At 59.7% G+C, this 14,397-nt stretch overlaps 1 protein-coding gene across 1 annotated transcript; it reads right to left on the reverse strand.

The window, feature by feature from the left end:
• Positions 1-2,179: 2,179 nt before the first annotated feature.
• Positions 2,180-9,543, reverse strand: ZNF395 (zinc finger protein 395; the record flags this gene model as incomplete). The annotated part of the gene is made up of 10 exons (XM_032184519.1): positions 2,180-2,336; positions 2,566-2,669; positions 2,761-2,853; positions 3,539-3,809; positions 4,504-4,604; positions 4,696-4,931; positions 5,495-5,607; positions 5,903-6,090; positions 7,849-8,095; positions 9,488-9,543. Coding segments are annotated over 10 exons (1,521 nt in total), but the record flags the coding sequence as incomplete, so codon positions are not given.
• Between the last annotated feature and the right edge of the window lie 4,854 nt (positions 9,544-14,397).

A 14,397-nucleotide genomic window follows, 5' to 3' on the forward strand; every position in this document is an offset into this window, starting at 1 on the left:
AAACCCTGGCAGTAAGTGCTATTCCCTGGGGGAGGAGGCACTGCACGGGCTGGGGGGTGGCGGGGGCAGCATCCCCCAAATTTTTGGGGGTTCCAGCATGCCCCCGTCGCACCCGGGGACCCAGCACACCACACGTGCCTGCTTATTCCAGAGTCACTGACACGTTTTTTCCTAGAAAAATCACCTTTAGCAGAAAATTTCCTTTTTTTTCACAAGCCCAGGCTCCCGGCAGCGAGAAAAACCCCGGCCTGAAGCAGAAAAAGGGCGAGGGGTTGGTGCGGATTGTCGGACGCTGCACCCTGCTTTGGGTTTCCTGAGTGGTGGGGCCCCAAAACAGGGCCCCCACCTCCGTTTCGGGGCAGGGAGGGCATGGATAGCAAGAAGGGAAAACCTCTGGGTCTCTCCGAGTCGCGGGAGCGAAGGCACGGGGGCTGAGGGAGCCACAAATTCCCCCTTTTTGGGGTTTGATGTCCGTGCTCCGGGTGCTGCTTCAAGCCTCTTAAGATTTGGGAAGGGAAAACGCAGCGAGGTGCAGCGGGGGACTTCCCAAAGCAGCACTTTTCACTTCTGGAAACCCCACGGAGAGCCCACCTGAACCTTCAGCATCACCAAAAACCCATCCGTGCCCTTCCCAAGGGACAACCACGATGGGCAAGGCGGGGCAAAACGGGACGGCCAGCGGCAAATTTGGGGCCTGCTGGCCCTGCGACCCAAAGATCAGCTGGCAGCAAAGGCCTGGGGGCGTTCTGGAAAAGAAAACAAAGCTAAAAACAAGTTTTTGAGTAGTGCAAGAAGCCCGCCGTGCAGCTCATTGCTACCAGGACGCAGGGAAAAGAGGCTGAAAACCCGGTGTTGTAGCAAAGTGCTAGGCCCTGCTCCGCGGATGGACGATGCCAGCAGGAGAGGAAAGGGCTTTTCCATCACCCCAGCCTCACACAGGCTCCAGGAGGAGAGAAGAGAGGTTCTGGAATGATATTTTGTTTGTATATACAAAATTACAAAAAAAAAATAGGTTGACAAGCACCAGTAACATGTGTCTACATAAACCTGCTTCGCCTCCCCTGTCCCCTTCAACGACAGGGCTTGCATCCATCCAGGAGCAAAATAATTTGTCAGAGCCACACGATTTGGTTTTAAAGGGGATTTTAGTTGTTCTGTGTGGCCCTTAAGATCACCCCGGGCTCAAGCCTCGTGCTGGGATCGCTCTCGGCTTGATGGATAAGGGTTATGGGCTGTGAGTAACCCGCAAATATCAAATTATATCCAAAAAATGCAGCAAGAAAAAAAAAAAGTCCAGATTCTTGCCCCGCTGCGGATGGGGTGCGAAGCAAATTTTGGTTTGCCAAAACTGGGGCCGTGCTGTGATGCTGAGGGAAAGCCCTTCCCAGTCCTCCCAGCTGCCTGTTACTGGCGAAGCCAGAACTTCTTTAAAAAAGACCGAGTTTGTTCAGCCTGGCTTCGAAAGACACGCTGAGGGCCACGGTGGAGATTTTCACGGAGCAAAGCAGAGGTACAGAGCCTAAAATGAGAAGGAACAGCTGCTTTTGCCTTAAAAACCCCAATAATTTTCCTGATTACAAGGTTTTCTTTCCCTCCAAACCAACTGGAACCAGACAGGCACAGCTCCCGTGCGACACAATACAAATAAAACCCACATCCACACGGGCACCCAGGAGGGAAACCCGTGACTCCTGCCCCAAAAATCATCCCTGCCCTGCTAGCAACAGCCCAACAGCATTATTTTTTTAAAGCTCTCATTGTTATTGACACCGTCCCTTAAAGGACTCGAGGGATTTGCACTTTTTAGGGAGCCAAGGGCCAGGGAAAGCTGCCTCAACGCCTCACCCCGGCCCCGGCGCGGCGGTTCAGGAGGTTTTAGTGCTGACCTGGGAAATGCAGGAAGCTCTTTGGTCCCCAGATCACCTTTAGGAGCTCCCCCTGACCGCCGAGCCACCAGCTTCTTCCTCCCAGCCCCAGTTTTTACTGTACAAGAGGGAGATAATTCTTCACGTTTAAAAAAAAAAAAAAAAATTGGAAAACGTTTTCTTTTTTTTTAAAAAAAAAAAAAAAAAGAGCAAACCCAGCTGATGTACAATATACAGAAGGAGGAATTTACACGCAGCTCTGGAGGTCTCTTCTGGAGTCCCAGGAGGTGCCTCCAAGGTCCCTGGTTGCAGCAGTGAGGGACTCCGGTGCTCCCCGGGGAGGAGCAGGGAGGGAAGACTCAGTCCAGGAAGCGTTGGCAGGCTTTTTTCCACCGGCAAGCCGTGCACCACTGGTCCCGGTGCTCGATGCCGTACACCTTACGGCACTTCTTGGCTTCACCGCGGACTTTCCTGCGAAGGGAAGAAGCCGAAAATTACCCCAAACTGTGAAATTTCGGGTAACGTCTCCGCTATACCCAGGTTCAAGCCCTGTAAGTGCCAACGAGCATCGTTTTCATGGAATCACAGAATCATAAATCACCAAACCGTGTCCCCAAGCACCACGTCCGGCCTCTCCTTGAACATCCACAAGGGCTGGGGAGCTGGGAACACGTCCCTCCTGCTCTGACGGGACCCTCACCTGGTGCTGAGGGGCACGCGGGGCGGCGAGGCGACGATCAGGTGGGATTTGAGCATCGGCGTGGGCGGCTGGGGTTCGCTGAAGCTGAGCGACCGGCTCCTCACCTGCACGGGACAGCCAGAAAAGGGGAATTTATAAACCCAGGAGAGAGCCCAGGAGCTCCCCAAAGACCAAGGGGAAAGGACGAGGACTCACCGGTGACAGGGACGGGAGAGTCGAGGTGGCGGTGGCCCAGCTGATGCTGGTGAAGATGTGGGGGGACACTGGGATTTGGATGGAGGGCAAGGCCTGCGGGGAGAAAGGGGGGGAAAAAAGGGGTCAGCGTTAGCCCTGGGGGTCCCGTTCCCACGTGCAAACCAGCATGGGGCACCGCCAAACTGGGAGCACTGGGGGTGGTTAGGAAATCCCTGGTGCAAGCCCTCCTGTGGCTCCTGCTGACACAGGACAGGGCACGGGCAGCGTTCCGCCTTTGCTAGGGCAGAGCCTCTTTGCTCCTGAGACTGCGTTTGCTTGCAGGGCTCACGCCAAACCACAGGCAGCAGCCTACACGTGCCTGATTTATTTATTTTTTCACCCATTTACGTAGGCTCCAAGGAGCATTCTGCCTTTACTTTAGTGCCCGGGTGGGCACGGAAACACGCGCAGCTTCGGGATCCGTCCCCCCACGCTCAGCCCCTGCAGCTCCGAGCGCCGCTGTGGCAGGGGACATGGGACAGGGACCGGCCACGAGGCCACCACCCCATATCTCCAGGTTCCCCGAGCAGCAGGGACGTGCAGGATCCGGCACGGCCGCATTCCTGCCGGGCTCTATCTGCCGGGAGCAGGGCGTGTTGCATACCACCGCCGGGTAATTGCAGGGGAACAGCGGAGGCCGACAGCTCCCCTGGCTCTGGAACAACCTCAGCAGCAGCCCCTGAGCCCCCTTGAAGCCCCCGAGCCCTGCTAAGAGGGCAGGAGGGTGGCTGGAGCTCACCTGGTAGGCGTGATCGGCCTGGATGTGCCAGAAGGAGCTGGGTGCTGACTGGCTGAGAGCGCTGCTGGCCAGAGCCGGCTCCAACGCCGGCGGTTCCAGCAGCAGAGCCTCGGGCTTGGCCAGGGCTTGCTGGATGATGATGGGAGAGGATGAGGATATGGACGTGGGGCTGGCGGCTGCCACCGTCTCCGGAGCAGGCTCTTCCTTCACCTGCACCTCGGTGTAGTAGAAATCCTCCTCCCGCTTCCGCTGCTCCGAGTCGGCGCTGTCCCTGCCAGGGAGAAAAGGGGGAGAGGGGTGAAAAGGCAGCTCCTGCGGCTGGGGGAGGGAGGTGCTGCAAGATTAGAGGGCTCTGCCTGCAGGTGCTAAAGCATTTTGTTGGATTCTGCCTCTGTGACAGCAGCAGCACGTGGAAGGAAGGTGAGCGCATCTTCCAGCGCCGCCAGGAACACCAGCGGGGTGACCAGGCACTGCTGGCTGCAGGTGAAGCCCTGAGGTTTGCCCAAGAGGGAAAAAAAAATAAGCCCAGAGCCTTTTTGGTTGTTGTCCCGCTGCGTTTCTTGGCACTGGATGGCAGTCCAGCACTGCCGCTGCACCCACTGCCAGCATTTTTCCCGGAGCACTCAAAATGCAAAAGAGGAGAAAAATGCGTAAAAGGATAAAAAATCGGAGGCTGTGGTGAGAATTGCAACAGCAAAGCTGCTCCCCACACCCTAATCCGGTGCCTGAGGCAGACCTGAGCTGCACAAACTAACCCCGAGCACTTTTGCCCTTGAAAATTTCCCGTCCTGGAGCCCAGCTCCTGCTGCACGGAGGGGACAAGTGGCAGCAGCGCCAAGCTTGCTGCACAAATGTGGGGCATCTCTGGTTTTGGGGTTATTTAGTGCAGGAATTGGTGGCTCCCGGCACGCTCGGCACCAGGGCACGGAGGTTTGGAGGTTGAAGAGGTGAAATTTGGGCCTTACCCCAGGTGCTGGGTCCTGACGTGCCGCTTGATGCCGACGATGGAGCGCAAGACCTTGCCGCAGCTCGGCCACAGGCACTTGTACATCACCTTCACCGAGTTCTGGGGGACAAATAGACCTCGTGTCACCCCCAGCTGGGTGACAACAGCCCCTGGGGGGGGCTGTCCTGGGGGTTCTGGGCTTTTTTGCTACCTTTCTCTTCCGCGGAGCCGGCTCGTCGAGGAGAAAGGGGTCGGAGTCGGTCTCGAAGCCGTCGTCAGCCGGCGGGGAGCTCAGGGCCTCGCTGGAGTGCTTGGGGCTGCCCTCGGGGTGAGGGGGCGAGGGGGTGGAGATGTCGCTGCCCCCGCTCCAGTGCCCGCTGGTGGTGCTGCTGCCGCTGTCCGACACGTCGCCGCTCTCCTTCCAGGGATCGCACGCTGCCCGCGAGGCTGCACGGAGGGGGACACGCAGCCACCGTCACTCCAGGGCGTACCAAAACCTCCCCCAGAGGGCTGAGAGCAGCCCCGAGGCTGGATATAACCGTGAGGACGTTTCCCTTCTATTTATTTCACGTTTTTACACAAAGCCTTTGTGCTTTTGCTCGGTGCCAGCTCCCACTTTTACCCCACTTCCCCCTCCTCGTCCACAGCCAGCGGGCGGCCAGCGATGGGGCAGGCACACTTCCCACGGCTCCCAGCTGCTATTTTTATCCCCCGGGCTCCATTTGACTCCTCGGGAATGAAACCACCGCTAAAAAAAGGAGCAGCCGGGCGGTGCTCCCCACCCCGGGGCTCCCCGGCCCCCCTAGGACGGTCACGGAGGGCAGGGTCACCCCGTCTGCGCTGTCCCAAACAACACCAGCACCACGGGCTCCTCTGGGCTGCATCCATCCCAGCCCAGGCTGGCGAAAGCACCAGGGTATTTCTCCATTTTTGAGTGCAGATGTTGTCATTCTTATAATAAAAGTGGGTTTTTTTTGTGTGTTGTTTTTTTTTTTTTAATGCACACTCACGGGGGATGCCGCTGTCGCTGGCAGGAGGGCTCTGCACCACGGGGCTGCAGGAGAGGCTCGTCAGCACCATGGCCGCCACCATCTCGTCCATCTCCACGGCCGCATCGTCTTTCCTGCACCGTGGGGGGACAGAAATGTAAAATTCAGGGCAGAAAAAAGCAAAGGAAAAACCCACCACGAGCAGGGGAGCCGCAACCTGCGGCGGCATCGCGGCTCCCACCAGCGCCTTGCGGGCTTGGGGTCGTTTTTAAGTCACCAGAAAGGCCGTTTTCTCCCCCAAAGCAGGAAATAAATCCACTTTAATCCTAAACTGCACCGTTCTGAGGATAACCCACTCTTTGATAAAGCAGAGATACCCCCGTCACCTCTCTCTGCTGGTAGAGAACCGAGCCAGCCCGAGGCGTGTACCTCTTGGGGACGTCGATGCTGCTGGACACCGACCTCTGCAGCGCCTCGGTGGCATCTGGCCGCGTGTCCTGCATCCTCCAGCACGTGTGCGAGCCCTGCTCGGGCTGCAGCACCTTCACCTTGTCGCTGGGGGGGTCGTGCTGCTCCGCCAGCCCCGCGAATTCCTGCCCGCTGTAGGTGACCAAAACCTGGAAAAGGAAAAGGAGACGCGGGGAGGTTTGTTGGTGCCGTCAGAAATCCTGACCTGATGAAATCCTGCGTGTGATGTCCCCAGAGCAGGGGGATTTGGGATTGAGGCTGTCTCAGAGCTGGCCCTGCAAAGTAAAGGGGTGCCGGGGCTCGCCCCAACCCCGCTGCTGAAAGCTCTGCCCCTCCCTGGTACGTTATCTCAACCTCAGCTCATTCACAGGACATCACCACTCTGGACGGGTTTTTCCCCACTTAATTCCTCTGGTTTGGCTTTCCTTGCACGCCATCCTGTGGCAGGCGCCCCCAATTATTACAATAATTGGGAAAACACGTAGGTGAGGGGATGAAAAGCCAGGGAACAGAGGTCTCCTGGGTGCAGGGACCTTCTAATTGCACCTCGATTCCTCCCGTCGCTGCTCTCGGGCAGGAGGTGATGTTCAGAGCTCGCCTCCTCCTCTTTCACCCGAGGCTCACTTGCTTCTCCCGGGCTGTTCTGCGCCACTAGCAGCCCCGAGCATGTTTCTGTTGGTGGAAATGTCGCTGTCTGGAGGCACTGCGTGTGTCTGCAGCTATTTACAGGCCCAGGAGCCCTCTTTAGAGGAACGCCGAGGGTGTCACACCAAGGAACTGCGATGGGACGGACACACGCACCCAGACACCGACCAGGGAAAAAGCCTGAGAGCATCTCAGTGGGACATCCAGCGGGAACAACGGGGAGGAAAAAGGGTGAAGGAGGAGTGCCACGACCCACCTGACCTTCCTCGCAGCCTCTGCAGCCTGTACCCCCTTCCTGATGCTCCCCAAAAACAAGGAGCGAGGCTTCCCCACCACCACCATCCATCCTCGTGAGCTGGGCACCACGCAGGGAGGTGGCAGCTCCTTCGGTTTGCGAAGCCACCAAGGCAGAACCCAGCTGTGCTGCTGAAATCCCTCCTTGTTGCTGTTTTAAAGTCACTTCCAGCAGCCAAAGCAAGCGGGCAAAATCCCCCCAAGCTGGAGCACATCAGAGAAACCAGCTCCCAGTGTCCCGCAGCTCATAAACAGGGGGCAGGAGGAACCTGCTGGGTGCAGGAGCAGCCAGAAAACCCACCAGGGGCCTTATTTACACAGCGTTTCACAAGCTCTGCCCGGAGAAACTTTTACAGCTCTGCGGGTAGGAGCCAGGAACACGCGCTACTCCCTGCTGCAGGTCAAAGCACGGCCCTCAGGAGCCCAGGGGGACAAGAGGCAGGGGTGTCACCATGTCTGGGTGACGTTTTGGAGGAGCTGTCACCCCCGTTTCTTCCCCAGGGGCTGCTTTCCCGGGTAGGTCCTCACCTGCAGACCCTAAATCCCAGGGCAAAAAGCTGCCAGGGATGCAGCTCGAAGCCCAAGCAGGAGCTAGGGGGGATTCCCCTCCTCTAAAGGGGTGCCTGCAGGTGTTAGGATGGATTCTGAGGAGATGGGACAAGCTCAGGGAGGAGCAGTCCACTGGGGGAGGATATGAGGTGTGAAATCCATCTCCTTTAGCCTCAAATGTTTGGAGAATACTGGAGGAAAGCGTTTGGTCCTCTCCAGACACCCACTTTTAGGATTGGAGGCAGCAGACGGGGCTCTGTGCAAAGCAACGTGACCCAAATCCATCAGGCACAGCCAGGGCTAAGCGCACAAACACCCATTAACATCTCCCCAATTACAGCTCCCCCCGGGACCTTTAATTAGGGAAAAAATCCCTGATTTTTCTCCCCCTGCCCCGAGCCAAAAGCTTCCTTACGTACTTGCTGCCCGGCGCAGAGCTGATGGTGCCCGGGGCTGGGGAACCTCGGTGCCCGGCTGCTCTCCTCCACCGCCTGCGGGCAGGATCCGTCCTCCGGGGGTGCCAGGGGGGCAAGGGGCCGGCTGAGGTCGGCGGGCAAGGCGTGGATTTGGGGGGCCACCAGCACCCCGTCGGGCGCCGAGACGCGGGTGCCGAGCAGGGAGCGCTTCCCCAGGCGCCTGGACAGCACGCTCGCCATCTCGGCCACGCTGCAGGAGGAGAAAAAAGGACACGGGGAGGTTATCTCCAGCACAGCACCACACTAAGCAACCAGCAGCAGCACCCCAAAACCCCAATGGGGTGCATCCCCTCGCTGTCGTCACCCTGGGAGCCAAAGCCACAGCTCTGCACACATCCAGAGACTCAGGCACGTGGGGACGGTGCCCATAAAAGCCCCGTTTTTACCGATTCCACACCAAAAGGCCCCCCACGACGCTCTCCTTTCCTCCACGCCACCTTCTCGGGGTTTTGGGGGAAGCCTCCTGCAAGCTTGCACCTCGTGCCCTGAGCTCCCAGGGTCAAGAAACGGCCGCGTCCTCCTGTCCAGTTTTGCTTAAAAACGAAGCCTTTGGGGCATTTTGGTCTAAATAATCCTTTTGTAACTATTCCCAGCCTATTTTTGCTCGGGTTGGTGTGACTCTAGCAAGCACGTGCCAACAGCTGCCTTCTCTGGCTTGTTTCTTTGGGTTTTAGAGTTTTTGCTGCTGTTTTAGAAGAAAAAAAGTGGGTTTAGGGTTTCTTAAAACCAAGAGAAATCCAGGTATGGGGACAGGCAACGCACCCTGGTGCAGCCAAGGCCACTGCAACAACTCCTCAGCCAGCATCTCCCCCGTGCCTTGGGATGCACCCCAAAAAAAAACCCCTCACATCCCTCAGGGTGCCAGACCCGGCTGTGGGGGTTTGCTGCTGCCCAGCCCAGGGTTGAGGCAAGAAATGCTCAGTTTGGGGTCGCAGAGAAGCGGTGTTTTACTGCAAAACGCAAGGATTTTGATACATCTGAGCCGGGCACGCTGTCCTGGGAAGGGTTACTCCAAACCCCGTCCCGCTTCAAAGGCCGCCCGGGATTTACAAGGTCCTTTATGAACAACCACGCGCGCCCGGCTCGCTCCGTCCTCCCCCAAAATCTGCCTGTCCCCGGGTAGAAAATTAACAGCGCCTTCGGAGCCAGGCAGCAGGACGAGGAGGAGGCGGCGGGGAGCCCCCGCGATGGAAGGGGACGCAAGCACCACGGCGCTGCCAGCCCCAAAATGCCAGCCCCAAAAGCCCCCGACCACGCTTCCTTCCAGCATCATCCGTGTGGCGAGGATTTGGGGAGAAACGCGGCGGTTTTGCTAACCGCTCCTCGGAGGATTGCTGCTGCTCCTGGAGGTTTGAGCCCCAAATTTCGGCCCGTGGCACGCGTTGATGTACAGGGAAGGAGGAGAGCGGCACGGTTGCGACCCGGAGGCGCAAAACCCTCCCTCCAAAATCCCTTTCGGGCCTTGGAGCCACATCTGCTTCCAGTAGACCCCGTCCTTTGAAGGCCGGATCCCGTTTCGGCGCTCTGCCCGGAGCCCAAAAACACAAAAAGCGAGGCGAGGAGCGGGCGCTGGGCTCGCCGCCGCCGCCAGAGCCGCCTCGAGCCCTCCCAGCTGTTTGCAATCAGGCGCCGCAGGGGTCAGCACCGGCACCGCTCCCAAATTATTTTCTTGCTCCAATGCCCGGGCGTGCGTTTTTTTTTTTTGGGGACGGCGAGTTTCCAGCTCCGGCACATCAGCAGCCGGCACCGGAGCGGAGCCCGGGGGGCAAGAAGAGGCCGCTCGGTTAACGAGGAGAGCTTCGTTTGGCTCGCGGGGAAGGTTAGGGGATGGCAAAGCCAAAGCCTGGAGCTCAGCACCCGGGTGCTGAGCTTCGGGTCCGCAGCGGGAAGCGCTTTTTGCTGCGTGCGTGCGCGGCAAAGCCAGCAAAGCCCGGTTTCCCCCCCCCTTTTCTTGAAAAATAAATAATAAAAAAAAGTACAGGTTCCTTCAAACGGAGCCGAACTCGCGCCACAAAGCACCGCAGATGAGCACAGCCGACCATAAAATCCATCTTTTAAGAGCCTCGAAGTGCTGCAATAACTGACAATAAACCCTCAGCTTTCCCGGTTCAAAAAACCCCTTCTCGCCCCAAAACTCCCCCCAGAGCTCCTGACAAGCCACGGCACGGCCGCGCGCAGACGGCCGGGAAAGAGATCGGGAGCGAATCGCAAAGTTTGGGCTTTTATTGAGAAAAAAAAAAAAAAGAAAGAAAAAAAAAAAAGAGCTCCTAAGAGAGGTGGCAAGCGGCCGGGAGCGGCAACGCAACAGCTTGGTGCGGCGCCAGGATCCGGAGCAGGGAGCACAAACCCCGTCCGAATTCCTCCTCCCTCTCCAAGCCGAGCAGCCATAACCGTACCCAAGCGCTCGACAACCCGAAAAGCGGCGGCGGGGAGCCGCTGCCGGGTGATTCCCGAGGAAAAAGCTTTGGGAAGAAGGCCGAAAATGTCCCCCCAAAAAAATAAAAAAAAAAAAAAATAAGAAAAAAAATTGCACTTTCCGGCGCGGGCGCTGGCGGCGAGGTTTCCCCCCGGGAAAGGGGCCCCCGCTGCGGGGGAGCCCGGCCCCGCGGGAAGGCGGCCAGGAAGGAAAGGGCGGCAGCTCGCCGGGTCCGAGAGCGGCTGGGAGGCGGCGTGGGGCGTGCACGCGTGGGTGTGCAAGCGCACGAGGCTGCACGCGCGCGTGCGAGGCCGGGGAAGCGCGTGCAAGGCTGTGCGAGCGCGCCCCGGGGCTGTGCGAGCGCGCGCGGGGCCGTGCGAGCGTGCAAATGGGTCTGCGAGCACGCCCGCCTGTGGTTGTGCGAGTGCACGCGCGCGTGCAAGCGTGCACGGGCGTCCGAGTGAGTGTGCAAGGGCCGTGCAAGGCACGTGGGGAAGCTGGCACGGCCGGAGGGCTCGGCGGGTGGGCACACGCGGGGTTGTGCAAGCGCACGCACGTGTGGCTGCGCGTGCAAGCGTGCACCGACGGCCGAATGAGTGTGCAAGGGGCGTGCAAGGGGCGTGCAAGGGGTGTGCAAGGGCACGTGGGGAAGATGGCAGGGCCGGAGGGCGGCCCCACGCGGGACACGTGTGCGTGGGGCGGGGGGACACGCACGGGGAAAATAAAGGGGGGGTAAAAAAGGGGGGCACGCACGGGGCAGCACGGGGAGGGCGGGGCGTGCAACGGGGGGGTGTGCAAGGAAGGGGGGGCGTGCAACGGGTATTCCCGGGGGGCGGGGCACGCGGGGGGGCGTGCAATGCTAAAGGGGGGGGTGCAAGGGAAAGGGGGGGGTTGCAATGCAAAAGGGGGGGTTGCAATGCAAAGGGGGGCGGGTTATAAGGGAAAGTGGGGGGTTGCAATGCAAAAAGGGGGGGTTGCAAGGGAAAGGGGGGGGCGTGCAGTGCAAAGGGGGGGGCCGTGCAATGCAAAGGGGGGGTTGTAAGGGAAAAGGGGGGGGTTGCAATGCAAAAGGGGGGGTTGTTAGGGAAAATGGGGGGGTGTGCAAGGGAAAGGGGGGGTTGCAAGGCAAAGGTGGGGGGCGTGCAATGCAAAAGGGGGGGTTGTAAGGGAAAAGGGGGGGGTTGCAAGGCTAAAAGGGGGTGTGCAATGCAAAAGGGGGGGGTGTAATGCTAAAGGGGGGGGTGTGCAAGGGAAAGGGAGGGTTGTTAGGGAAAAGGGGGGGGGTTGCAATGCAAAAAGGGGGGGTTGCAAGGGAAAGGGGGGCCGTGCAATGCAAAAGGGGGGGGTTGTAAGTGAAAAGGGGGGGTTGCAATGCAAAAGGGGGGGGGTTGTAATGCCGGGGGGGGGCGTGCACAGGGCCCAGCACAGCCCCGCAGGACTTTGGCACAGGGGGGAGGGAAGCCGGGGGGGGTTTCCCCGTGGCGCAGCGCGGGCGGCGGGCGGCTGCCGGTCCCCTCCCGGTGGTCCCCAGGGTCCCCACGATCCCCCGAGGTCCCCAATGTCCCTCCAGCCCCTTCCCCGGACCCCCCCCAAGCCCCCTTTTTACCTCGGCGGGGCCGCCCCCCACCCCCGGTGTCCCCGGCGGAGGCCGCCGCACGTACGCGGCCGCCGGTCCTGGAGGGAGGCGCGGCCCGGCCGGGCGGGAACCGCCGCTCCCGCCCCCTCTTTGCTTTTTTTTTTTTTTAAAATTATTTATTTAATTTTCTAAATTTTTTTATTTTTTTTTTTTTTCGTTATCCCCCTCCCGCCTTTCCCCGGTTCCCCTCCAGGAGGTCGCTCGAAGGAGCGGGGACCCCCCTAGGAGGAGAAAAGGGGTTTGGGGGGGACCCCAAAAGGGGACCCCAAGAGTAAAGGGAAGGGGGGGACCCCCAAGAGTAAAAGGGGGGGATCCTAGGAGCAAGGGGGGGATCCTAAAAGCAAAGGGAGGGGAGCCCCAGGAGCAAGGGGGGGTCTCTAGGAGGAAAGAGGGGGGACGCCGGCAGCTGGGGGGGGTCCCCCAGGAGCAAATGGGGACCCTAAGAGCAAAGGGGGGGGATCCCTAAGAGTAAAGGGGATCCTAAGAGTAAGGGGGGGACCCCAGGAGCAAGGGGGGGCCCTAAGAGCAAGGGGGGACCCTAAGAGCAAGGGGCAGACCCCTAGGAGCAAGGGGGGTGGACCCCCAGGAGCAAAGCAGGACCCAAGGAGCAAAGGGGGGGATCCTAAGAGCAAGGAGGGTACCCCTAGGAGCAAAGGGGGGGACCCTAAGGTCAAGGGGGGACCTTAGAGTAAGGGGGGAGGACCCCCAGGAGCAAAGGGGGGACCTTAGAGCAAGGGGGGAGGACCCTAGGAGCAAAACTGGGCCTCCAGGGGGGGACCCCTAGAGCAAAGGGGGGGATCCTAGGAGCAAAGGGAGGACTCCCAAGAGCAAAGGGGGAGCCCAGAAGCAAGGGGGGAGGACGCCCAGTAGCAAAGGGGGGACCCTAGAGCAAGAGGGGGGGACCCCTAGGAGCGAGGGGAGGTCTCCAGGGGGGGACCCTAGGAGCAAAGCGGGGGGCCCCAGGACCAAAGGGGGGACCCTAGCAGCAAGGGAGGACCCCTAGGAGCAAAGAGGGGGCCCCTAGGAGCAAGGGGGGACCCTAAGAGTAAAGAGGGGGACCGTAAGAGCAAGGGGAGGGACCCCTAGGAGCAAAGAGGGGGACCCTAAGAGCAAGGGGGGAAGACCCTAGGCGCAAAGCTGGGTCTCCAACGGGGGGACCCCCGGGAATAAAGTGGTGGGGGGGACTCCCGGGGGTCTCCTCCCCGGCTGTCCCCGAGCTACTCACGGCGTGCTGGGGCCGTGGCTCCCTCCTTCCTCGCCGGCGGCCGGGTTAAAGCTCCCGGGGCCGGGCTGGTGTAAACAACTCCCCACATGCTCGGCCCCTTCCTGCGCATTGGCTCCGCCGCCTTCTCCAAGCGCCCCCCCCTTCATCATCCTGCCCCCTCCTTCATCATCCTCCCCTCCCCTTCATCATCCTCCCCCTCCCCGAGCCGCCCAAGTCCCGGCTGGGAGGGAAAAAGGGGCTGGAAAAGGGATGGGGGCAGCCCCCACAGCTTCCCCATATCCCTTTTTCCCTCAGATCTCCCCCCCCCAAGCCGAGTTGTTGAGGTGGAAAAGGATTTTTTTGGGTTTTTTTTGGGGAGGGGGGGGGAAGCGGCGAGGCGTGGCGGGGCCGTGCCGGGGGTTGGCTCTGTGTGGCCGCGAGCGGCGTTGGCCCCTTCGGAGCCGCTTTTCTGAGAGAAAAAAAAAAAAAAAAAAAAAAATCAAGGAAGAGAGGAAGAAATGGAGATTTTTTTTTTTTCGTTTTCAGGGAGGGCGGGGTGAGGGCTGCCGCTGTGGGGAAGGGGCTGCTCCGGCCTCTGATCCCCACCGGCAGCCCTCAGCCCATACAGACCCTCGTAGGATCCCACCAGGACACCACAGCTCCTCATCCCCAAGCCCCCCAACCTATGCAGACCCTTGCAGGATCCCACCAGGACACCACAATTCATAAACTACCCCCCAGCCCGCACAGACCCTTGTAGGGTCCCACAGCTCCTCATCCTCCAGCCCCCAACCCACTCAGACCCTTGTAGGATCCCACCGGGACACCACAATTCCTCATCCCTCAGCCCACACAGACCCTCGTAGGGTCCCACAGCTCCTCATCCTCCAGCCCCCAACCCACTCAGACCCTTGTAGGATCCCACCAGGACACCACAACTCATCCCCTAGCCCCCAACCCACACAGACCCTAGTAGGGTCCCACCAGGACACCACAACTCTTCATTCGCCAGCCCCCAACCCACGCAGACCCTCATAGGGTCCCTGGTGTTACCATTGCCCTCCCAGTGACATCCCCACTTTCACCTCCGTACCCAAACTCGATGCTTCCAGTCCCTTTTCCAGCTCTCCCGCGTGCTTTCGGATGCCTTTTTTCTTTTTTTTTTTTCAAAAATTAAAGTTTTTTTTGTCTTCCCTTCACCACTTCAGGTCGGCATTCACGAGAATTAAATGAACA

Source organism: Aythya fuligula, chromosome 3 (genome assembly GCF_009819795.1).
Source record: "Aythya fuligula isolate bAytFul2 chromosome 3, bAytFul2.pri, whole genome shotgun sequence".
NCBI lineage: Eukaryota > Metazoa > Chordata > Aves > Anseriformes > Anatidae > Aythya > Aythya fuligula.